The sequence below is a fragment of the Idiotropiscis lumnitzeri genome, chromosome 16, assembly GCF_059441095.1.
Source record: "Idiotropiscis lumnitzeri isolate Australia: NSW breed Sydney's pygmy pipehorse chromosome 16, RoL_Ilum_1.0, whole genome shotgun sequence".
Taxonomy (NCBI): Eukaryota; Metazoa; Chordata; class Actinopteri; order Syngnathiformes; family Syngnathidae; genus Idiotropiscis; species Idiotropiscis lumnitzeri.
This window is the reverse complement of record NC_142406.1, coordinates 13,581,946-13,608,231: the sequence shown is the minus strand read 5'-3', so window position 1 is coordinate 13,608,231 and position 26,286 is coordinate 13,581,946. Positions and strand designations below refer to the sequence as shown.

The window sequence follows — 26,286 nt, the reverse complement described above, 5'->3', positions numbered from 1 at the left end:
TTTTTTTTTTTTTTTTTGTCGCGTTCCAAAAGGACCAAAACACCTTGCGACATACAGATCAATGTATTTATTAATTTATATTTTTTTAGTGAGCAAGTTGCACCCGAATGTCCAATTCTGTTTGGAATGTATTCCTAACTAAATGCATGAAATCATGATTGTAAATTATCTCAGTTTTTTATTTCTATGTGTTTCAAATCCGATTTCCGTTCATGTCCACTTTCTATAAAGTGAAAGCAAATAGAGGAATGTAACGTTTGCCATACTTGTCAATCAAGATCATGTTCAGTACTCTATATTATGATCTCAAGCAAGATTTATTATAACCTACTTTCGATTAGGATTTTTTTTTTGGAATACTTTGCTTGTCTGGTGTCATATTTACTATGAGAATGTTTGTAAGATACAATACTCTGTATAAATGGAGTGAATAAAAGTATCTTTGACAGCATCTTGAGACTAAGCTTGACACTAACTTTTGAAGTCTTTTATTTACTGTTAAAGAGAAACGTAGTGCTTTGCCGCTATTGTATACCCAGGTACCAAATGCGAGACACACACAACCAGTAATAGTGATTCAAATGAACTTTATTGACTGCTTGGTCAAAGGGCATGCAAATACAGGCTTCTGCACCCGAAATATTAGAATTTTGTTTTTTTGTTTGTACCCCTCACTTTGATTGCATTTTCATAAAAAAAACTACGTGCACCTTAAGTAATCAATTTTGCAGCTTACAAACCACAAAAAATACCAGTTTTACCTGATCAAATACTGCACATAGAAAACATTTACAAAGCACAGGTAGAAAATTACAGCTCTCCCTTTCTGTACGCCTGCCATAAAATGTATCTTCCCATCGCAAAGTCGCTCTGCTATACGTTGCCCTTTCGCTCGCACCTCGGTGGAAAGGTTAAGGCCAGTTAGAGAGGATGACCAACACCAGCAATGCGGATGAATGTTTCTGTCGAAGACGCCGAGGTATTCACCTGCTTTGTCTGTGTGTGGGTGTGTGTGTGTGTGTGTGTGTGTGTGTGTGTGTGTGTGTGTGTGTGTGTGTGTGTGTGTGTGAACATCATTGTCGTTTCCTGTAAGTACCGCCTCAAGTTGCTTTGTCCTTGCCGTGCTGCATTCAGGGACATTTGTGCTTCGCTACCTTGGAAATTAATGGTTGCGGGTAGGCTGGTGTGTGGGGGCGTGTTTAAAGGGGGCTACAGTGCGAGTAAGGTTGAGCAACATGGACGTTACGGAAAAGCCATTTTGAGCATTTATTTGATAGCCTTGATAGCCAGAAGTTGCACCAACTAGTATGTTGTTAGCTTGCTATCAAGGATATATAAGTTACAATTCAAACGCCTTTCCGGTCTTAACGGTTTTTCCACTCCTGTATGAGATCTCTGCACACAAGCAGAAAACTTTTGACATTCCAGCCGGACAACTGCATGTTACAAATGAGGCAAGACGAGACAAGTCTACTAGTGCGTGCCTACTAGTGTTAAAAGTGCAGCAAAGTTTTTTTTTTTAAGCAAGTAAATTAATGTGTACTGACTCAAATGGACTTTGAACTTGACATCAAGAGTTTCAAATAATTGCTCACATGGCTTTTTTTGGAGACAAATTGACAAGAATCCACAGAACATTATAAAATGACCTACAAGAGAGGTGGCTGTGTCGTTTTGCTACAATTAAAAAGACCCCAGAAAGGGGAAAAAAAAAAAAACACAAAAGTAGTTTGAAAAGGCCGCTCATGGGGGCGCTACCACTTTAGAGTTACTCTCGATGCATGTTGTCTCAGGAGCTTGCAAATGAGATGAGAAGTCCTGTTTTTCGGCCTAAAAAAAAATCAATTTTTGCAAGCAACTTAGGCTACAGTCAATGTTTATTGCCTAAAGAAAATTGGCAGAGCCAGTGCTACTTGAAGGTTCGGGTTGCATCATGTCCAACTTTCCATGGGAATTAGCGGGAATTTACATCAACTGGAAATTTGTAATTGTAGATTTAACACAATAAATAAATCATCTTGACGTTGAGTATCATTTGTATTTGCGGTCTTCTGGTTAAACTATCGTTATTGAATAAAAGTATATAATTATATTTTATAAAACTGATTTGCATGCATGCTGCATATTAAACATTTGGATTCTGCATACATACTGTGGATGTAAAAATTTCCTACAGGTTATTAAACTAACTGACATTTAAACAAAAAAATTTAAAAAAAATCAAAATATAATAAAAAAAAAAGAATAAATAAAATAAATGAATGCATTTCCAAAACTCCGGAGCTAAATTTCCCATAGAAAGTTTTCAGAAAACTATTAACCAGTTCTGCAACTCCAATTGTGATACTGCATTTTTTTTCTCCATCTCTTCATAATCTCTCGCCACTCAGTGACTGCATCCTAGGTTTAAAAAAAAAAAAAAAATGGATACATATTCTACACTATCAAGAAAAATTAGCCATAACAAAAATCACAACAAATCCCATCATTGTGGTTTGAGAAATTCGTCGAAGCAAGAAAAGTTTCATTGCAATTACAATAAATAAAAAACAAAAAAAAAACATTGCGCATGCTTCTTTTAACCAACAAGCTTTTTTCTTTCAAGGGAATACACAAAGAGTACCGCAGAGTACAGATTCCCTCCCTTGTAAAGGGGAGAGACATGACTGAAAAGTGAAAGACAGAATAAAAAAAAAAATGTTACATTCCAAAAAAAGAAAATACACGCATTTTTGTATATATTGTATGTAGAACTCCAGTCACAATATTCCAAGCGAAACAAATTAGTCCAAACGTGTAATGCAATAATGACGCATTGATCTCCAAAATACCATAATAATCATTGGAACAATAAGGCCATTGTAAACTGAACAAGCCCTCATCATCGCAAGGCAGCTTCGCCACACCGACTGCCTCCTCTCGAGAATTCCTCTCATTATAAAAATAAAACGCATTTGCAACATCTTGATTGACAATACATTTTTTCTTTCTTTTTTTTTTTTTTTTTTTTTTGCACCTAAATAAGTCAAATCAGGTTGACAAACATTCAAATCTCATCGACTGCATTAAATCAACCGGTCATGTAAAGCTTGACGTGCCGCATGCTACCCGCAAATAAAAACACTCCCAGCATGTCTGCGATAGACCCGTTTCAGTGCCTTCACATTCAAAAAGTCACCAGAACCCAACCCAACTCTGTCACCGTCAACCCTGCTGCTTTGGAGACTTCCAAATTGATTTCCATCTTCAGAAATCACAAATATGTCATTCTTTAAAAGACACTTGAAAGAAAACAAACACATGATACATTGGTGAGAACGTGAAAAGATCCTGTAAAGTGTGAAAGTGAATTTTTGGGGCAGGAAACAGGCATCATGCACTTTAGAGCGCCTCATTGTTGTAACGCGTATTATTGTGGAATTTATCTTTTTTTTTTTTTTTTTTAAATCATGTATTTGATTTTTCGCCCATTTTGGAGCCTCATTTTAGATGATTTTTTTAATCACGGAAATGTTTCAGGGTTTTTGAACACGTTCTTTGCGGCGTGTCATCAAAAGGCAAATCTCATTTCACTTTACAGGGACTTTCAATACAGCGTCCATATCTCCAAAGCTGCATCATTTAAACAACAATATCTATTTATTTTGAACAATTATTTACACATTTTAAAGTCCTCATTCTTACAGTCCCTCACACTCATTATGCAACGCACACTCACGTGAAAAGAAAGGCAATATTTCACTTTGCTTTTGGTTGCGGGATTGGAATGCTCATACAGAAAGAACATTTCCTCAGGGATAACTTTCATTTCTGCTCTCCACACTGTACAGCAAAAATGTAACAAACGAGCTCCAAAACACAGAGCAAATCCCTTTTTTTTTTTTTTTTTTTTTTTTTTTTTTGCCAAGGAGTCGTAAACATTCATTAGTGAACGTGGATTTTACACAAGTTGGTTTTCTCTTTAGGATTTTTTAAACAAGATTGGATCGTCAAAGATTCTTTTTTTTTTTTTTAACGTATCACAAAAAAAAAAAAAGTGCACCGGAGAGCTTATGTGTAAATACAGTATTTGTACTCATTTTACATCATCATGCCAGCTGCCCACAAAAAGACACAAATATTTTGATATATATATATATACGGATATACTGTATAGATCACCCGACGATACCATAAGATCATGTCAAGAAAATTGGAACACACATATTATTCAATTCCAAAGTGGAACTGTGAAATTTTGTTGGTTTTGCAAGCGGCGTGAGGACAAAAATACAAATGTGAGCTCCACTTAGTGCTGATAAACGGAATGTACCTCGGTAAAAACCATGCAAATTCATGTCGCTTTCAGATCGCTGGACATTTGTTGGCGTCAAGTTTCGTGCTGGTCCCGACACTCCTCGCAAATACAAGAAAAAAATATTACATTGGATAAATAGATCCAAAATTAGAACAGTAACTGCCAATTACTCACTTGAGCTTATTTCAGAACTACATTGAACTTTCTGCTACAACTGAGATGCAGGTGTCAGATCAATGACAGAAAGTGCTACGAGTAAAACTGACCTGTTGCCGTTGTTCTGGTAGAAGTGGGGAGGTAAAAAAATCATTAAAGCCAAGAAATCAAGAAATAGGCAAACGTGCCGTTCCGTTTTCATGCTGGCGTTCAAATGCAAATGAATCAATTGGGTGGGAGTATTCATTCGCAATAAAGTGCTGTCTTTAGAACGAGCGCAGCGCAACGATGCACTAGTGTCGACTAGAACGCTGTTGCTATCGCTTCCTTTTCGTCATCTTTCAAATAAAGCCTCACGAAACTCCAGATGCTGGTACACGGAAAAAAGGGAAGCCCACAAACCCTTACGTAAAGCACTTCATATTTTCCCACAATGCTCAGTGTCTTGTGGTTGAAAAATGAAGGTAGAATTTTCGATTTAGTATCATCATCATTAGTGATTCCCAACCAACATCCAAATTTATTTTATTAATTCACCATAAATAATGTAGAACTACCCTTCAGTTGTATTTAACTTTGTTTGTTGCTTTTTCCTTGAAAAACATCTGGAATACTAGTTTGACGACCATGTATTAGTAATTAGCCAAAACTGTGCGCTAGTTGACATTTGCGCGCTACTTCGATGTTAACAACAGAATTTTATAATGTCACGACTTGTCAACCACGGCTAACTAGTAACATCGGTGTCCTACTAGTTAGTAAAATGACTTGATGACACTTCCACATCATAAAAGTACAAGTTTTGCTTACTAGTAAGACCATGTTATGGTACTAATGGGGACAAACTAGAAGAGGGCACGACTAGAAGACTCCAGGAGGCCACTAGTGTGTGACACGTGATGACTAGTTGGGCAGTGGTTTACTAGTAGAATTTAATTGCAGGTCAAAAATGGCACTGGTAGTAGAAAAAAAATTTTTACAAGAGATTTCGCTTACAAAGTTAAATACAACTGAACTGTAGTTAACAAATGTACTGTGCCTGTGCGCTTTCGTCGCAGCACTAGTTCATTGAATTCAAGCCGGATATCAAATAAATGCTTAAACAGCTTTCCAAACAGGTCCTAAATTCCCAAATATTTTTTCTTTGGTGTTGTGTTGAATTGTCAATCAAGGTTGGGAAACACTTTGCATCCTTCTGTGAATCCACTTTCCTGCGTCAAACGTTAAATGCAAAAATTGGAGCACTTTTTGTTAAAAGGCTGCAAGCTAGCATGCAAACTGCAGCCAATACACGTGTGAACACAAATAAATGTTGAACTGTATATGTATATATGCATATCTATGTATAAACTCCGCCGTGCCCTGTACAATAGCATTCCTTCATGTGAATATCTGCGCCCGTTTGGCCCACAGAAGGTAAAACTTGTAACTCATTGGCTCTGCTACATATCCCTTCCGTTTTATTGTTCTACAACTTCATCTAAGACTACAACAATAACAATTGCTTTGGTTTTAAAAAATAATGTTTTTTTTTTTTCTTAAGTTTGGCATAGAGAGTTTCGAAAGTGTCATCTGTATGGCCCTGGGATGGTATTTGTGGAACCTCGAAATGCAGGTTATGGCACTCAGTGAACCAAATGTGTCATGGGAATGTTGGAACACGGAGGAGGAAAAATGCTACGTTTTCAGGTAAAATGTTGGATTCAGGAGGTTGCTTTTTTTTTCTCCCCCCCCCCACTTAGAAAATTGCTCAGAAAGACCGTGCGTGTACAGAAGAGTGTGATGTACGTGGGCTCCTGCGCTTGAAGAGACAGTCTTGAGTGGTATGTACAGTGGCAGGGTTTGCATGACTCAGCCTTAGGTGCACGAGGGGCTGGTGGCGCTCTCCAGGGAGGACTGCGAGAGGCGTCGGGTGAGTGGTCCGATGCTGGGGTCTGCCAGAGAGGAGGTAGGGAACAGCTTGTACCAGCCGCCGACTGTCGCCGAGAGGTCCAAATCCTCCAACAGGATCTGGGCCATTCCCATGAAGCACTTGTGGTCCATACGCCCGTAATCCCCCCACACGATTACCTACACAACGGGAAAATATTGTGTCGATAAATATATCTGCTAATGCTATCCATTAGCCCTCCTATGTTCTTTTGCACTGTTTGTTAGCATTAAGCTAATTAGACTTTACTAAGGCTAAGTTAGCTGGTTGTCTTAAATAAACCTTGAGTTTCCACTTCGACAACGAATGGCAATAAATTACATTGAGCTATTCTGTTAAGATCACATCAAAACTGGATAAAAACACCAAGTCCGGTACCTGGAGGACTTTTCCCTGAGGACTCTCATCAAACAACAGAGGCTGCTGGTAGCTAGGGTCAAGATTCTTCTTCACGACTTTGGTTTTCTTCTTGGCCAAGCACACTCCGTTCTCGAGGACGTACACCTTTACGTAGGTTGCTAAAAGCAAAGCGAATAATTCCACTGAGTTTTGGCACACACATCACAAACCCTTCAGGGCGGTTGCTGCACCTGGGATATTCTTGGAGCCCGCTTTGGGGATCAGACCTCTGGCCTGGTTGACCTCCACCTCAAGCTGGCCTCCTCTGTCCACCATCCCAACGTGGACATCCCCTGCGGGGAGAGAGACAGATTTTTGTAACACTTTCAGTCAACAAATGAACACACAGCTAGGGGCCTTGACAATTGACACTTGTCACCACTAGAGGGAGGCATAGAACAATGTTTCTTGAAAAGTGTCCTTAAGGAGTCTTTCAGAGGTTTTCCGTTCACGGATCACATTTCATGCACGTTAACTTTACATACTTGTGCATTAAGCTGTACAAAGGATTAGCAGCAGAGCGCTCCCCTTGAACTTTCTGCTTTATTATTTTCCCCTTGGCACTTTTGCAGCATGGGAAGATCCCTGCATGTTTCTCGGGTCGTTGGAAAACGTACTCAGGAGTCTCAGATTGAGCACTGTGGGTTACAGTAGGCTTTCCCAACATTTTCTGAGACAAAGAGGATATTCAAGCGCATTTAAAGTCCCTGTAAAGTGAAAATAAATGTCCTCTTAATTTGACACACGACAGAGAAGAGTTTGGGAGCTGTGGGACTAAACTGTCAACTGTCAATCAAATGGAATTTCTACAATGTGGGGAATGTACTTCCAGCATCTTTCGTATGCCAACACGTAATTACATATTTGAGCCACAAAAATATACACACTTAAAGCCACAGGCACTGACAGATGAGGCGCTCTGAAGAAGCAATGCCAGCGTAAAGCCTCGGGCCATTCAATGGATGCCAAGACTGACTTTATTTTTTTCCCTTTCCCTTCCTTGCACATCCGCTGTGGGCACTCAGGGCTGACAACGAGGCACTCCATCAGACTAACCGAAGGGAAGATGCATTTTTGGGGTGTGGGTATAGCCAGCTAGCTAGCTCGGAAAAACACGGACTGTACACTTCTGTCTGAATGTGAGAAAAACGTTTCAATTTTATTAGGCCGCAACTGTGAGTGATGTGGCGTCAATGTTTAACAAGAGCAAATTGCAGGCCAAAATAAACAAAGGGGCGGTGATTTCTGCACGCACAAAGAGCAACTAGAGCAGAATGAGAAGTGACTGACGCGCTGGTTCCACTTGGCTCGTGGCTTACCCATGGGAGGCGTGGCTAATGTTTGCCGACCGACAATCTGAGCGGGGCCTAAGCCGTCCAGGAAGTCGCTGAACTGGCTCTCGGGCCCGAGGCGCGTGGTAGGGAAGATGAACCTGAAAAAGAAAGTAGGGCCCACTGAGTTGACACGACGAACACTCACATGAAGGAGCCACACGAGGCGGATGCTCACGTTCCGTCGGAGCTGTTTGAGTTGGTGCTGCCGTCGGTGGAGTCCTTGCTGCCCTGCCGTGTCACCCGGTTCCTCATCTCCACGGCGATGCCGGTCTCCGTGCTCCGTCGGATGGTGCTGCGAAGCTTCTTGGTTCCACCGTCTAATGCCAGATATAAAAAAAAAAAAAAAAAATTTTAAAGGTCAAAGGTCACGTTCTTTCACTGACAGTTTCAGCAGTTACTTCAAGGCTTTGAGTTATGACGCGTATGAGAACAGCTGATGCGGTCAGGAAACCTTCAAAATAAAGTCTTCTTCTCTGTACTGAATTTTAACTTCAAAAGTTAGTGACAAATATTCAGTTTGGCACCGGTCAATACATCTTTGACAATGTTTAGTTTAAAACGACTTTGTGAATGATTTCCGATAGGCTCCTACATAAAACAATATGAAATAATTCAGAACTTCCGTGCTACAAACTCGGACCAATTTCAAATGATATAGCCTCTTTAGGAAATGAGCTCATCTCTGTTTGTCTCCATTATGTCAGTTTTAATCAGCTACATAAGCCGCTATTGTGGCAAAATACTTTGTGCTTCTTCAATTTCGATGAGCCATAATAACGATATATCGATTAAATCGATAAAACATCCAACCCTGGGCAAACCTATCAAAAACAAAAAACAAAAGACCAATTGTTAGTCGGTCTGACGTGCAACGGCCACCGTGAACGAAGGTTCACCGTAATCCAATCAGAGTGATCAGGAAGTGTGACACAGAGCCGCACGATAATCATGCTAATCACGAGTCTGCTGCATTTACACTTTCCGCAGAGGTGTTAGCGAAACGTTAGAAGCGGTGCCTATGAACCGATCGCATGAAAAATATTCAAATAAAACTGTGGCTGGGCTGTCCTGTGCCATTCTGGAACATCATGGTCCATTTTTAACTGCACTGATCAGAAGTCTGAAATCCGTCATGAGGAATAAATAAATAAATAAATTTTAAAAAATGGGGGGCCGAGTCATAGTCTGATAGATTTTGGCTGCGCGGCAAATGGGCAAGATCTTGAGATCTAACATCAGAAGAAGCTTCCTCGGTGATGACACACTATCTCTGAAAAGAGCTCTGGACAGGACATGAAGCCATGAGCACTCATGCAGCGACATCTCCAAATCCCTCAGATCCTTGCCCCTTAATGCCACCGCTTCTGTCTACGGCTTTTACGGCTGCATTTCCTACAGTTTCTCCTAAAAAGTGACTACAATTACTCCTTTTATTTTGAATTCAGCGTTCGGACTGCGATACCACATAAATGCCGAAGATGTAACGGCATTATCAAGTATCGACCGGTATCAAAATGTAAGTAGTATCGGTGCAACAATTGTGTTCAACGTCAGTCAGCTCTGTCATCTCCTCAGAGAACATTGTTTCATGGTCTGTCTTTGTTGGTTTTGGTTTTTGACTTTGTGTCTCTGTCTCATCATGTGCTTATTGTCCCATTCCAGAGTGTCAGCCAATCAGCATTGTCCAACCCTTTGTGTCCTGTCCAGGTGTTCCTCGTTGTCTCGTCAATTTGTTTGAAAGGAACCAGGGAACCAAATACAGTCTTTGTCCAGTCGTGTGTCAAGTGTCCAGTGTCTTCTGACCGTCTTGCAACTCAAGTCCTACTTTGATCCCTGTTATTTTTAACGTTAGCCTTTTTCATTCTTTTTTTTCTTTAAATTAAATCCTCTTCAAGTTAGCCCTGCCTCACGTCCGTGCATTTGGGTCCTCCACCATCCCACGCCACCGTGACAGGTCAGACACAGTTTGGGCATTTTCACTTTGGGTGTGCTCAGTTGTGGTGGCAATAGTAAACGGCAAAGCCCCCCCCCCCCATTTGCTATATAGGAGCCCGCAGAACTGTGCACTAGTTGACAAGTTTCTACTACTAGTAGCGTTCGTGACATAATCGCATAATCACTTCACTAAATATCGAGTAGTGCTCAATTTTGCCTCACTAGCAACTTGTAGTTGTCCTACTAGTATGCCAAACGTGTCCTAGTCGTGCGCGAGATGTCACATGTTGCAATAGGGCAAGATACTAGCGGGGAACGTGGTACTAGTAAGAGACGAACGGTTCTGAAAGATTAACTTAAAATGTCTTGTAGAGTAAGTTGAATATAAACTGAACTAAATCAAAGTTAAATATAACTGAACTGTACTGAAGAAATGTGGTGTACTGGATGAACTAGTGCAAAGTCGTCGCTCTACTCTTTGCAGAAGAAGACTTTTAACAAGAGGTTTGCCCCTTGTTGCTAGTTAAAACACACTCAAGTCCAGCCATCCCACTTCATTGGCCCTGAGCAACTCCAAGCTTATTAAGCTCCCCTCATCATGAGCGCCCCTATCACCATGACAACCGTACCCCCACAAGGGTCACTAGGGGCAAACAAAGCTGTGTGATGAGGCTGGAATGATTTCAGGGAGACTTTCATGTGAGGACGATGACAGCAAACTTCATTCGCTCGTCTACGCTGCCGTGACAACCGATCGGGAAGCAGACGATGCCACCTGAGACAGCTGGGGCCATGGCGACTATTTAAAAAAAAAAAAAAAAAAAAAAAGTCATGAAGCTGAACCTTTGTCTGAACACGTCGGCGTAATTGAGTTTTTTTATGATAAGAATTTTTTTTTTTATTATTGTTCGAACACGTAGCGACTCCTTCAACTTGATCGTCGCACTATTTCCTCATTTGTCAGTGAGCCCCTCCCCTCATATCAAAAACAGCCCCGGTTAAGGAGTAGCGATCGCTTCCTTCCTCTTTAATCCCCTCCTCCTCCTCTTCATGCTCCCCCTTTTCCATTGCCATGGCAACGCAGTCTGCATTGCACCAAGAGCCCCGGCTTGCCTTTCCCCTCTCTGAGTGCCTTTTCGCGGCCTTCAGTTGTCGCTTTAAAATCTTATTACCATCTCATTTGGCTACTTTAGACTCCTACTACTATTTCTTTATACCTCTTCATTTTCTGTACTACATTTCCTATGAAAAGCCCCCCCATTTAGAAAACCTTCACCTGATCTTAAGGTCCATGTACTAGTATGCTGTCTGTCCTCACAGTACCCAAGTAGAGCAACTAGGCCACACGAGTATTGCAATGTTTGTAAAACACAGTTCAATTGTATTTAACTTTTGAAGTGTAATACATTTGCATTGAATCACTAGTTACAATTATACCTGACTAGAAGGCTACTGTGCGGCACTGGGCACACTGTAGGGCATATCTAGTAGTTATGTGTTTTGCACCAGTAGACGCCTGCACTGTTTTACAAATTTTTTTTCTTGTGGTCTACTAGTATGCAATTAAACTTAACTAGTGAACATCTGTGCTGCCCTAGCAGCACTCGTTGTGGTGGAGAAAAGTCATTCTACTAGTGTGCTGAATTGTCTTACAAGTGAGAACAAAGAGTATACTAGTTCAAAGACATTAAGATGGATATCAGTCGAACAAATGCTCATTGGATCCAAACAAAACATCGAAGCATTATTTTCCTTTCCGCTCCACGGTTGAGCTCACTTTTTGTTCCAAGTCCAAAACAAATACAGGCACAGTGTAATTAGTGCGAGGCTAACATAAATCCAACTGCTAAAAAACATTACATAAGCGAGCCGATGAGAGGCCGTTGAATTGTCTACTGATATGAGGAATAAGTCATACCCCTGGAGACGTGCTAGATTGCAGAAAGCACGCGGCGTGCAAATTCAAAGAAATGTTTGTGCACATAAAAGGTATGAAGTGAAAACGATTCTGATATTAGATAATAAAGTTTGAGTCACATGATGGGAGGGGGGGGGGAAATTGATTCAATTGCAGAGAATGGCGCCGCGAAAAAAAATTACTGACTCCACGCACATATTTGGTGTGCGCGTGCGTGCGTGCGTGGATCATTAAAGCCGCTTTGACATTTGGAGAGAGCACTGATGAAGCCTTTCTCATTATGAGCTGTAATATAGAATGCTGTTTTTAGCCTCCCTGCGCCGACATGCCAATTGGATGCGCCGGTGACGGCAGCGAGCCGCCGCGCGTAGCAACAGTAACCAAGCACGGGTGTCGGCGATGAAAGATTTTGTTGTGGCGTCTTCACTGCTGGGTCTCTCTGCTAAATTTGGAGTAAAAAAAAAAACAAAAAAAAAACGAAAGCTTCAAAAAGGTAGAGGGTAAAAATAGCGATTATAGTTGAATCTGTGTCAGTTACATAAGAAGGATAAAAATTGGGTCTGGCCATATTTATGTCTTCTGATGAATGCGTTAAACCCATCTCAGCTTTTTTTCTACATTTGTCGAGGGTCATGGCTTAAAGACTTAAACGGAATGGGAAACCACGTAACAAAGAAGAATTTAGAGAAGGGTAAAATCGATTGTGGTTGCGATAACTGACTGGATGAATTGCTTGAAAAGTGCCAAAATTCTTCAGTCGAATATGAAAAAGGTCAATCCATAACGCTTGCGGAATCTTGGGACACTGCTGCAATTGACCGTCATTAAAAAAAATGAAAATAAAAAAATTAAAAAATAAATAAATGAAGTGCTGTTTAGTTTGCTTGATTACTCGAGAAATATTACATACTGTATATTAAAAAAAATCTAATTAATACTAAAACTCATGAAAAACCAAAAACATCTTCGCCAAAAATTAAAATGAAGTTAAAACAAAAATTGCTCTAAAAATGAATTAGAACTAGCTGAATTAATAATAATAGAAATTCAAAACCGAGCAATAACGAAGATTTACAAACTGGCAAATGAACAAAAACTTTTATGATACAAATACCTGAACTATGCTCTCCATCCTTCCAAACTTCGCCCAAATGCTTTCCTGAATTTTTAACTAATCAATAATAAAAAGAAAACAAGGCAGAAAAAAATTCATGAAATTTAATGATGAATCATTCTCAGTTAATATCGCTTATCGCAAGCTACGTGTAACGGCGATACTGGCCTGGCAGTCACTTTGCATCCAATCAATTCCACTATGTCAGTCAAAAAAAGGAGGAAAACAATTTCTTGCGTCAAAATGTTTTTTACATTGTGCAAAGTTAACAAAATAGCGACTGCCTGTAATTGAGCATAATTCTTTCTTTCGTACTTCAGTGTGAGCATGAATTCGATTAACATCTCAGGGCAGGACAATAGTGGCCAATAAGAAGCCATTAGCCTTTTGCCAAGCTTCCTTTTGCATGGGAAATGATTTGTACTAATCTGAAATCTTCATGTACTGCAGGATGTCTGCCGGTGAGTTAATATGCCGCACCGGCTTCTGTCGAATGTCAATTAATTAAAATGAGGGGGAAGAAGGCCAATCTTATTCTCAAGTCATTTCCCCTGGAATACTCACCTTTATGGCGAGTCGAGGAGAGGAAACGCGTCCAACGAATGTATTAATCGCATCCATCCAATAGTCAATGCAAAAAGGTTAACGGAAAGATAAGCGCGGCTATTTTAGCATGTTGCTGATTTGTGGCCCTCGGGCTTGAGAGCAAAATGTCATTTGGGCTTTGAGAGGGGGAACCTGTGGAGAGTCCCCTGCGGCGCAGCAGCCGTCTGCCGGCGCCATGAAACAGATTTGGAAATAAGCCTGCGTGAGTGTTTACATTGGCTGAGAGGAGAAGCGTGTGTGTTGGTTCGATGCACCAAACGCTCACATCATATTTTTGGGGGGTTATTTTGTTTACACGCATGCACACACATCATACCCCTGAGAGCCCAAACACACAAACAATTACGGTTCTCCGGAGCAATTTCCTGTATTGTTGATGTTGCTTATTTGAAAGTTGCATGGCGACAGCGACTTGACCACATTTGATTGAGCATAATGATAGCATATCGGCGGCATTGCACCGCGCGCGAGTCTCCCTCTGACCAAGCTGATTACGTTCTCGATGATATGCTCGTATTTTGTTTTGTTACAAAGCACTCAAGTGTTGTGGTAGGTTTTGTTTGCCCCTAAATAGTAACAGCAGTTGTTGGGAGAGGATATCCCCGAGTCATTTTAGAGATGCTATCTATGCTAAATTTTCATGCTAATGTCATAGGTTAGCATTAAGCTAGCAGACTGTCGTTAGATGAACTGATTAGATTTGATTGGTCATTTTGGTGCAGTACAGTACGTCAACTCCAATTGGAAATGACAAACGGCGTGAAGGAAATACTAGATGAGTGACAGTCTTCTTTTCCTTTCCCTTAAAGTGATGTTATACAAAAGTTGAGAAATGTCTAGACAGCGAGAGTGACAACAAGCGGTTCGAAATTTTAACGTGTTTTTATACGTTTGACTGTGTTTATAAGATATGGGCATGGTAAAACTCTTTTATATATATATATATATGTATATATATATATATATTTATATATATATATATATATATATATATATATTTATATATATATATATATATATATATATATTTATATATATATATATATATATATATATTTAATTTTTTAATTTTTTTTTATTTATTTTATTTTTTTAATTTTAAATTTTTTTTTTTTTATTTGTTTATTTTTATTTTATATTTATTTATATTTTTTTTTATTTTATCTTTTTTTTTTTTTTTTTTTTTTAAATAGATATGGTCTTGCAGATTTGTTCCTATTCTACCACAGGTGGGCTTGAAACGTAATGCCGCTGAGAAACAATAGTCCACAGTAAACAATGCTTGTTCCAATCCAAAAAAATTTTATCAAATCGAGAGTCTCAAACCATTATGTAGTGGAGTGCAAAATTATTTAAAAAAAAAAAAATATATATATATATATATATATATATATATATATAATAATTTAAAAATCATCGTCTGTTACAAAGTACCGATAGACATGCAGAAGGTTACCACAAGGACGAAGCAAGAGGCATAGATTTTGTAAGCAATGGCTGCTTGAAATATGTTTTTGTAGACTTTGAATAGCACCAGTGGGGAGCAAAAAGCTTTTAAGAGTACAGAGAATGGTCTCAGTCGGCATTTATCGAAAGAGCCAGTGACTCAACAGTGGTACGAGGGGGGGGTTAGGATAATGCCGCAGCAACCTTGTACTCAAGGCAACCCTCAAAGAAAGTCCAGGGTTTGTTCCGTTTAAATCGCTTTCACCCGGAGACGTGTTGCGACCCAACAGAGACCCTCTTGTGAAATCTTTCCAGTCAAATTTCAAGCGAGCTTGAGTCATCTTAATTAGAGCGATTTTCTTTGGGGAGAGATTTTTTTTCCCTCAAAAACGGCGATCATTGTGAGCTTTGAAACGCTGATGCCAAAACGCTGGTGACTCAGCCGGAACTCAAAGTAGGGCAACACGCACACATCTACACAGTCCACCAAATGAAAACAGCCTGAGTGTAATTAGAGGTCAAGAAACAATATTATTGCTTTTTTTTTTTTACTGTAGGGCATGCTCATTGGGGATTTCATTTATCATTTGGTTTTTGTTTTACCCTATTTGGTGCTTGCATCTTCCTCCTGCACAGTTATCATAATAATGAAAATCCAAATTTAATCTTGGTCAGTTTTAATTGGCTTGTCCATTATCTGAGATTGAAAAAAAATATTATTTATTATTATTATTATTTATAAATATTTTTTGTGAGATATAAGACCGACTGTCAAGCAGTGGTGTTTTCAATTCACAGCGTGTAATTTTCTCGGTTTTGTTTAGTGGGCCGGTCGCAAAAAAAAAATTATGGTTTCATTAACCATTCAAAGCTTTCATGAGGAAAAACAAGTCTTCCATACCCGTGTGAGACATTTACAAAGTCTCACAATCTGCTGCTTTTGTGTGCCATTAACCATCCGTGGCAATAAACATCCTAAAAGAAGGAAGGCGGATGATATAAAACGATATTGAAACGAAACGTTGAGTGGGTTGAAAAGCGAAATGCAGCACGGAATAGTGAGATGACGGAGTGTGAATGTATGCCACGGAAATATATATGTGCAGGCGTCTATTTTGGGATCCTGTATGGAAAGGTACTGGCTCAGATCAGACACCAAGCACATCAAATACACGCATTCCAATCCATGCCTGTCTGGATGCTTTCCTTGAATCTAACACTCCCTAGTGTCGATCCTCAAGTGTGGTGACCTTCCGTGCGAGCTCAGCCTTTTGCAGCCGCGGATAAACCTGCACAAGAGATAAGACTGACCGAAGAGTGAGTCACCCATTGAAAACCCAGGAAAATACTTTGTGAGCTCCTTTTTCTGCGCTACTAATAATAGCAGGAAATAAATAGACCACAAACAGAACCCCAAAAAATAGCTTGTCACATCCTTGAATAAGGAATCTATCTCAGAATTGAAAGAAACAACGCAGCCAAGACGGGTTTGCACTTCACGCGCGGATTTGTGTTCATGCAACGCTTGTTATGTAACGCAGACATGTTCATCGGACAAATTTACGCTCGCAATTTCAAGCCTTTCTAGTGTCAGCGACAAAGCGGGACGGTGGGTTCGCGTGTAACTCCTACCTTCATGTTTGGTGATTTTTACATACATTTCAAGATATTATTCAAGTAAATAATTGTGATGAGCTTCACAAAAAAAAAATAGTAGTTGAAAAAATGTGATTAATCGCAATTAATTACAGATTATTTTTTATTGCGATTAACTAGTTGAAAATTTTAAGCACTTGACTGCACTAATATATATATATATATATATATATATATATATATATATATATTATTTTTTTAAATATATATATATACATATATATTTTTTTTTATTTTTTAAATATGTATATATATATATATATATATGTATATATGTATATTATTATTTTTTTAAATATATATATATATATATATATATATCACTAAAATTGCCACATTTTCCATGACATTCCCAATCAATTTTACATGTTTTTTTTGACCACTCAAATTTTTTTTTCAGTTTTACAGAGCTTAATATCATTATTTAGAAAAAAAAAAGAAAAAAAAAAAACGCTTCCAAAAACACATCAGCTGAATGAGCGTTGATGTTTGTGAACTGACTGGGCCCAATTCACATAACGCACCATGACCAGCGCATTGCCTGCAGACACAATAACACCATAACATTACCTTCACGACGTGCTTTAATAGCATTCATCTCCATTCATTCCATTAAGCCTCCTCTTTAAATCCTGTTATTTAATTTTAGAGGGTTGAAATGAAGCACCGTGTTTGAAAGGGAGTGTGGTTGTTCTGAACAAATGACTGCTGTTATGTAATTTCGCGTATAGAGTGTTCGTTCCCCTGCAATATCCTGGGGTGGTATACAGCCAGGTCCAAATTTAGAGTTGTGTGCCTTCAGTTTAGTGTCATATTGTGAGTCGAGGGTCTCCAATTAATACTGTCGTTGTCACAATTTGGATTTCTTTGAATCAAAACTAGCACGTATCAATTTCCAAGTTAATCATCGCTGGGGACAAATTAACGGTGTAGCCTCTTGGCTATTGGCTGGCCAACCAAGCATGAAAGATGAGCCAGGACTTGGCCAACCCGCATCAAACAATCAATGCAACGTGGCTTCCTGACAACTGAGCAGATTTGACCATTAATGACCACCAGCAAGGAATGTCAAAAATGACACTGATTGAAATTGACTGAGTCGGGAAGGATGTTTGCGTGTCTAATTTGAAGCGCCTGGTTTATGGCACTGGACCGCTGAGACAAACAGGTTGGGAGGGATGCTCACTGGGTCATTCGATAAACAGGCTTGTTTGTCAAAAATAGTTTGAGCTTTTGGGAGGAAAACACGTGTTTATAGCAAAAGGAAGATAATTCACGTGATGGAAAACAGGTGACAAAAAAAAAAACAAGCCTTGTCATTAGTATGTAAATCAGCAAATATAAAATGACATTTAATTGAGTCGGTTCATGTATAGAATCAACGCACATTAAGCATTGGATCGAAATCAGACAGAATTCGTCGACAGCACATTTTAATCACAGATGGTTTTAAGTGTCCCTAAACATATTTTTGATGACAAACCACAAATAGCTAAAATTGGTGTCGTGTAATTCTCATACGTCGACCCTCTCTCACATTTTGTCATTTGACAAATGTGACACAAGGCCCGGATGTGAAGTTGAGGCGCCGCCACCGTGACAAGAAGAACCGTCATACGGATGAAGGTGGACGCACGGGGCGCATGATCCTGTCATTTAGTTCCAGGCGAGATATGTTCCCCTGGCAGCCGAGAACATCTAAATTTAGACACCCGTCTTCCTCTTCTTCACATCCTCAGCCACGATGAGAGTTCTCATGCTTACTTTGCTCTCTTGTTTGTTTTGTTAGCATCAAGACGGAAACGTCGCAGAGCCACCGGCAGAAAATAAGCCAAATAGATGCTGTTTTAAAACAAGGGAATGAAGCTACTCCCCGCATGTCAACATAGTTCATCGGCACCAAGATGTCACAAGAAGATGGCAGGTGAGTTTCTCAGTGACTAAAATAATAATCACTGTATGAATGGGTGAATTTGCAAATTGCCATTGCGCGGGGGAAGACGCCATCTCTGTATCCACGTGAATGACAGTGTTTGTTCCTGTTTACACTGCGCGTGGGACATATGGTGACTCTGTTAGCGCTGGCACCGCACACGTGTGTTGGACATGGACACGCTTGTCTTGTCACGCTTCAACTCTGTTCAATTTACTCTCATGGGGGATGATGAGAGTAATTTAAGTGGGGGAATGAACCTGTCCAAAAAAATTGTCATGTTTTAATTTTTATGAGAAAAAATAAATCACAATTTTAAGATAATTAATTCAGAATATTAGAAAAAGAGACAGCCACTACAAAAATAATAATTAGTTTTTTGCATGCCTGTAATATTCTACTTTCCTTTAGCACATCTTTAAAAAGGCTTCAACTTCTGGTGATGCAAGATTTTTTTTTTTTTAATTCATTATGCAATCCTAAGCTTTTTAAAGCAAGTGAAAATGTTTTTCTGCTAAATAAAGTGCATTGGCATTTGAACTAAATCCTTCTGAACTCCGATAAGAACAGGCTATAAAATGTCACACTCTGCTGGATTTACCGAGCAGATAGCGACGACACTCAGATCAGGTTTGAAGGCTGAATGGTCTCCCAGAAATAAACGCAGTCAATGTCCGGCCACATAGTGGGCAGGCAAGCAGAAAGTTAACTGTTGACATGGGTACATTGTTCTGAAAAGGTCGCATGCACAATGTTGTTCATAAAGGAGAAACCAAAGTAGCCAAGTTGTTAAAAGCAGATGGGATTTAGAATTGAAAATAATTGCGGCTTTATCAAACGTGACGGAATTACACCTTTTCTCACGTCGTCCGTGTGTTTGCAACTAGCGACCAAGTGTTTCTATTTCACCAGTTTCTACTGTATAATTGTACCCACGGGAGACACACGAGAAAATAACGGCTCCATCATTATCATACATCCCCCGTATGCGCAAGCTGCTGCTGCTGCTCAAGACCCCTGCGAACATTATATTGCAGCCTAAAGCTGCTATTGAAAAGCACCAAACATACTGTGACAGGCGAGCCAAAACTGACGTGAATGAAATAAACAGAAACAAGAAAATGCCATTAGAGTAGAAAGTGCGTGCGTGAGCGCAAACGAGCCGAAGGGTTGGGGAATTCGTTGAGTTGTTAAGATGTAGAATGCGGGACTTGCATGAAGTGGTTAAGATGCGCGGAAGATAAAAACGACTGACCATGCTGGTTGAGCTGCTGTGTGCTCTTGCTCCACTGCGACAAGCCCACAATGGCCACCATCTTGGCCCCCAGACTGGAACGCCGCTTCTTGTTACCAGCCAGCGACGTCGACTCGGGCCCCCCGCCTCCGGGACTCTTCTCCAGGTTGTACATGGCCCCCGAGATGCTGGAGGAGCGCACCACGTTCCGAGCCGCTTCGCTCAGCCCGCTGAGGCTGCTCAGCCCGCCCGGGCTGGGCACCTCCACCGAGCTGCTCAGCATCATGGTCCTGCTTGTCGAGAGGACCGGTGGGGGGCACGAGCGTTGCAGTGGGGCTGAGGAAAGGGCAAAAGAGAAGACATGAGGCAGGGGTGGGGGGGAGATTTCGGTGAGAATTACTTTGTCGCGCATCAGCAAGCGTCAAGGTATTTGCGGTTTTCTTTTATGAATGGAAAGGAACCACGGAAAATTGGTTTTTCAAAATCGGTCAACCGATTAAATCGGCTGACCGATTAATCGGTTGATACGTAATTTTTGCTTGTTGTTTTTGGTGTTTTTGTTTTACACATTAAACACTTTACAACATAAGGCAAAGATAATGACGTTCAGAAATTCACCCCCTTTCAAAAGAATGAGCACAAAAAGTTTGGCGGACTTTTCTCTTTGTTGCAAGCAACATCGTCACGTGAAACAGTCAAAGGTTCTGTCTGTAAATTATCTTTGTTGTGACCAAAAATAAATTTTAATAATTATTTATATATATATATATATATATATATATATATATATATATATATATATATAAATATTTATTTATTCATTTATTTATTTTATGTATTATTTATTTATTTATTTTATATTATATTGGGGTTTTTTCCACAACATAATTGTGAAAAAGAGGATATGACTTCCTCCTCCATAGCCATCCAAAATAACTTACTTTGTACAGTCAGTGCAAAACGACAAAGGTCAGTGGGTGGCAGGAAATCTCTGCGGGCTCACAAACACAAATGTCAGGGAAGGCCTGCTGTTGGCGGGCAAACCTTGTCAGCTGCTGTTTGTCTCGCGTGTTTCCCTGGAATCATATTTGAGCTCCAACCTTAACCAGCGACAGTGGAGCCACAGCCGCTGGGCTGCGTGTGCCGTGTACTCATAGCTACTCCATAAATTAATTTAATAATAGCTTGAACCGCACAGCCCAAGAACGTGTGTCATGCCACCACTTCTTAACACGCTTTGTTTTTTTGTTTTTTTTAAATCAGATTTTCATACGATATTAGATCAGAAAGCCCTTTTTAAAAATTCCCCTTGTGACTTGTAACATCTTCACTAAACCTGCTTTTGCCAGTGTTGCCCTTCAACTGAACCTTATCGCTACATCTCATGCGTGTGCAGCTCGTATAGACAAGCAGCAAAATCAATCTTTGAACGTATCTTGACTTATTGAGGAAGCCAAATTGAAGCAAACGAGTGTGCAAACATTTTTTTTTTTGAAAACACACTGGCCCACGGCTGTACGGACCAATGCTCATATTATTTCTGCTACAGTACTCATTCCTTGTAGCAGGATGTCTTCAATAATACATATACTGTAGAGTGAATTTGCCCTTAATACGTCCTTAGAAATTAAAACTTGGCTGGAAATGCGCTGTACTTTGGTGTGCGTTTGAGAGGTTAGTGAAAGACTGTCAAAAGTGTTCCTCTAATCATTAAGAAAATTAGAGTGCTTCTGGTTTAATTTTGCATGAAGACAGCTTTTACTTATATAATCAGCAAAGTATTTGATCAAGTCATCGACCAGAAGTCGGATGGTGACATCATGCTCTCAATGTTAAGCTAACAAGCTAATGTTAATAACAGATGCTTTTTAGTGATTCAATATGCATTGTTTAATTGTGTGCAATGTGTCAGGTTTACGTCAACTGGGAGTGACAAACTGGCCGTAGAGTGAGAACTGGCGCTAAGGAAGATTTTTAAAATATTCCGTTGACATTTGTGGGAAGGGTAAAAATATGATAAGTGTCATTTATTTATGTATATATATATTTTTTTACATCGTCTTTTTCTTTCACTGTATGTCATTAATTGCAAGTGGGCCTAGAGCAAATCCCCCACGATCACAGGGCCTCACTTTATACATAAAAAAAAACTAATAAAATAAAATAACGATAGCGACGTAGGGTAATGAATAAGGAGTGATTGCTCTAAGACAGAATTATGGATGGGGGTGGGATGTGCCTCAGTGCCCCCAGGCTGACTTTCAGCATGGCAGGTATGGTTGGGGGCGGGGGGGAGACGAGATGTGTCACTGACCACATTACTCACCGGGGAACGCGGCCATGAGTCAGGAAAGCGCTCTGCCTCATCTGTCACGTCATTCTTAACCCAGTTTCCCTCCATTCCATTTGTTTTATTTCCAGCTTTCTCGGCCCCACCCCAACCGCTACTGCTGACAGTCATTTTGACGTCCTTCCGTTTTGCAATGGCGTGAAAGAGAAGAACGACGGGCGGGGGGAGGGAGGTGGGGTATTTATGATGTGAAAGAACCTGTGAAGCGAATTTGTTGTCATGAAAAAGACGCTTGCAGCCATTTTGGGCGGGCATTTGATGGACAGTTGAGCAGGGTATGGATTTAGGTGTCCCAATATTTTTGTCCACCTGGCGTATGTAGAGAAACGCTCCGTAGGAGGTCTCACTTCAAAAGGCTGCTTGCGAACATCCCCGGGGGTATCGATTCGCTGAGGGGAAGAGAACGCAGTATCGCTAGCTCAGCTGAGCGGGGATTAGTGTGTAAAATAGGGCCGAGCAAATGAGCATTTAAAATGATACACACGGAGCGATGGGATTTGATGATTATCATCTCTGAGGCTCCGTTCCAAACGTTTCACAATGGAGGCTGGAGTCATCAATTTTTGTGTAAGGCAGAAGAAGCAATCGGCACATATCACAAGTTAGAATCAGACATGAAACGGCCTCGTGAGCGACTGGGTTAGTTTTTAGTACAGATTCATGCTTATCAGAGACCTCAAAAGAATGTGGAAAATAATTAAACACATTATTATAAAGCGACATATGTGACAAAGATAACATTACCTGTCACCCTTAAAAGATAATCATACATGCATACACCCAAAAAAAATAATCTTTAAAAAAAAAAAATCTTAATTACTACAAAAAACACTCTCGCAAAAGCAAAAATAATTGTCATACACAAAAAATATATCACTCACAGTAAAACAACTTTCCCACTCCCCCAAAACTCTCACAGTCAACAAAAACTCAACAAATCACCCAAAAAGACTTTCCCGATCCACCAAAAACTCTCACTCTTGCGCCACCTAACAAACCATTCATTCACATAAGAGCCTCCAATGCAGACAAATCAACAAAAAACAACCAAACGCTTTAAGGGCACTTGAAAGCAAAGACAAGAAATAAAAAATTTTAAAAAATTGGATTTTAAAAATGCCTACAAAAATTTGATCACATGAATTGAGGAATAAAAGCATAGTTTTTAACCTGGATTTAAACGCATTTCTACTTGGGGCTGACGTCACTTCTGTTGGCAACTTGTTCCATTTGTGTGCAGCATAAAGGCTGAATGCTGCTTCACCATGTTTGTTTTATCCCCCAACTGGCTATATTCACAATTACAGCATAAGGCCATATTCTCTCGAGTCATTGTTTTTTTTTTTCTCTCTCTCTGTGCGTGAAGCTCTACAAGACACAGCAGAAGCTTTAGTCTCTTCCCAGTTTGACAGTCTCCATGGATTACACTAAGGATCAAGTAGGAGTCAGGCATTGGATTTCAAGAGTTAAGCACGTGGATAATTATCCGCTTTCTCCCCTTTAAAAAAAAAAAAAAAAAAAAAAGAGCCAAAAAATGGCCTGCTTTCCTCTGAGCCAGTTTCAGTTGTCACGCAATTCTCGGAGCTTCACAGCGGCAAGTGTCACAAATATCAGAAAGGATTTTCTTTCTTTTTTTTTTTTTTTTTTTAAATTTCACACAAATGTTGACCTCACTCAGTCACCACCCACAGGTGAGAGGTCGGGGTGTGATGTCTGCATGCATGCGCTTGTGTGTGTGTGTGTGTGTGTGTGTGTGTGTGTGCCATCTGATATAATCTCACACCTCAGCATGAATTTGGCCTAGCCCGTCTCGTGCTTGGCGGAGAGGACGAGCCATCTGAAAAGTATGTGCTGGTAATGTGCTTATATCGAATAATATGCTTATGTGCTCTGCCCTCCCTTTGCCTGACACCCTCACTCAGAAACACGCAGATAAATACATCATCAAGAAATAAAGCTGACAACATTTCACTGAGCAGTACTTGGTCTTTTTTTTTTTTTGCGCAAATACAGGAGAACGCACTACATTACCAAATGCAATCGCTTTATTTATGTTCCATATTTGTTTTCCGTGATCACACATTTTGTCAATCAGTGTTGCAGAAAAAAGGCAAAAAAAAAATATTTGTATTATGGGATTTGTCACTTGAGATTGTCAAGATTTTCAGATGGATGTGAAAATAGATGTTCATTTAAAAGGCTATCGAGATCATTAGTTGTTTTATAAATGTCGAGTATAAAATATGGAGGATGCATATGTGCAAAATTGCAAAAATTGGATTCTAACATTGTCGAACTTGCACCAAAAAATTTGAATATTTTCAGGATGTCGAGGAATTCTTACTAGGAATTATTTGCAACAAAATAATGGCACAAATTTGGAATTGTTGTTTTTGGTCCAACTCATTTGAGATCAAATTGAGGCAAATGTGGCCCCTTATCTACAAATCATTTTGACACCCATGGATTTAATCACTCTTATTTTCCTGTGTAAAAGTGGTGGAGACACAGACGGTTCTCAGGACTGTTTTGAGCGCCCTCAAAACCAGTTACATACCGTACGTACAAACAAATTTGTAGCTATTCCAAAATTTCCATCATTACCACTATTTTTCTTGATTTAACAGACTGGTAAAGCTAAAATCCATTTTAGTAGCCATGGGTCATATTGTTTCACTTTGTAGCACCTGTACAAAAGAATGACATTTTTCAACATTTAATTTTTGCAATTTTAGGGCCACGTTAGGAAACGTCATCAGATTTCTTGGTGAAAGAATGACATTTAGGTTTTGGGTTATTTTTTATTTTTTTTAGCTGTCAAATGTCAAAACGGATCAAATGTGATCGGACTGAATGTAAGGGTTAATAAATCATTTAAAATTAAAGCTAATCCGTGTCCACACTCACTTATGCACCGCATTACACTACATTGTGAACCATAATTAAAGATGCTCGGCTGATCACGTGCGTTGTATCCCAGTGACAGCAGATTGCATCGTGCACAATCGCGGTGCTGAAACTGAGCACTTACCACAAGAAGCGGAGGCGAAGAGGAGCTGTGCAGGTCGCAGGTTGTCAAATGATGTTGAGCTTGTGGTCCGCGTGAATCAATGTCATCGTTCGGGTGTTATGTTGGCGCGTCAGCAGTTCAAAGAAAAGAGGGGGGGGGAAACGCTTTGCACGGCGTCTCCGGTCTGCACTGTGCTTGCTGTGCGGCTGCTGGAGCTGCAATCCGAGGTGGGGTTGAGCCGAGCCGAGGGGGCGCTGCTGAGGAGGAGAAAGGCGGAGTGGGTTGGAAGCGAGACGCTCGCCGTGGTGGGAAAACAGCGACCACGTGTGGCCAGACGTGTGCATCTCCAACTAATACACAGAATGACAAGGACTGATTTTTTTTTTTTTTCATGTCAAAAAATAGATTGCGAAATTGCTTCACAGTCGTTGCCTGTAAATCTAAATGTGATATTGGTTCTCAAGTGACTTAACTAGAGTTATGTCAAAAAAAAAAAAACTATGCATGTTGAAGGAATTAATCGGATTTCCTGATACCATATAATCTTTGGTGTTTAATTTTTTTAACTGAATATGTGATATTGTTATATAGTTTGTTAATTGATTCCAGAGCAGGGCAGACCGGCCCGGCCGGATACCCAAAGGCTGGAGGTTGATTTCAATCTGACCCATGAATCATGCCCTCGTGCGTCGTGTGATGGAATTACTCGCGAAATGGGCAAAGGACAAAAATTGCCTCCAAAAGCATCAAAAGCGCCAATACCAACTGTTTGTGTATGAAGAGATGTACGACAACAGTGTGACAATTTTTATGAATAAGGCCGGTTGGTCGAGGCCGGAATGGCACATCGATCGCGGCCAGAGGGCGCAGGTCTGACCAGAAAATAGAGTCAAGTGCCCAGCTCTGATTTATTCAATTAAGTTAAAATAAAATTAAAAAAAATCACCAATTTCAATCAATTGCTCTCC

General features: G+C 40.0%; 1 protein-coding gene and 1 long non-coding RNA gene across 2 annotated transcripts; one reads left to right on the top strand and one right to left on the bottom strand.

The window, feature by feature from the left end:
* Positions 1-570: 570 nt before the first annotated feature.
* Positions 571-25,560, bottom strand: rims3 (regulating synaptic membrane exocytosis 3). Its single transcript, XM_088318950.1, has 7 exons — positions 25,340-25,560; positions 19,980-20,294; positions 8,292-8,433; positions 8,102-8,214; positions 6,974-7,075; positions 6,762-6,901; positions 571-6,523 (listed from the first exon to the last, which is right to left on the bottom strand). The coding sequence occupies exons 2-7, from the start codon at positions 20,242-20,244 to the stop codon at positions 6,311-6,313; spliced, it is 975 nt and encodes a 324-aa protein (XP_088175076.1). The 5' UTR covers positions 20,245-20,294; positions 25,340-25,560; the 3' UTR covers positions 571-6,310.
* LOC148321562 (uncharacterized) lies at positions 9,870-23,831 on the top strand. The gene is made up of 3 exons (XR_015846913.1): positions 9,870-10,070; positions 18,581-18,715; positions 23,675-23,831. It is a non-coding gene; the product is annotated as an uncharacterized LOC148321562 (long non-coding RNA).
* Positions 25,561-26,286: the final 726 nt, after the last annotated feature.

Coding starts and splice junctions, on each gene's coding strand:
- rims3 (XM_088318950.1), bottom strand. CDS start 20,244: ATGATGCTGAGCAGCTCGGTGGAGGTGCCCAGCCCGGGCGGGCTGAGC. Junction 8,434..19,979: donor ACAGCAGCTCAACCAGCATG/GTCAGTCGTTTT, acceptor ATCTGGCATTAG/ACGGTGGAACCAAGAAGCTT. Junction 7,076..8,101: donor ATTAGCCACGCCTCCCATGG/GTAAGCCACGAG, acceptor CTCTCCCCGCAG/GGGATGTCCACGTTGGGATG.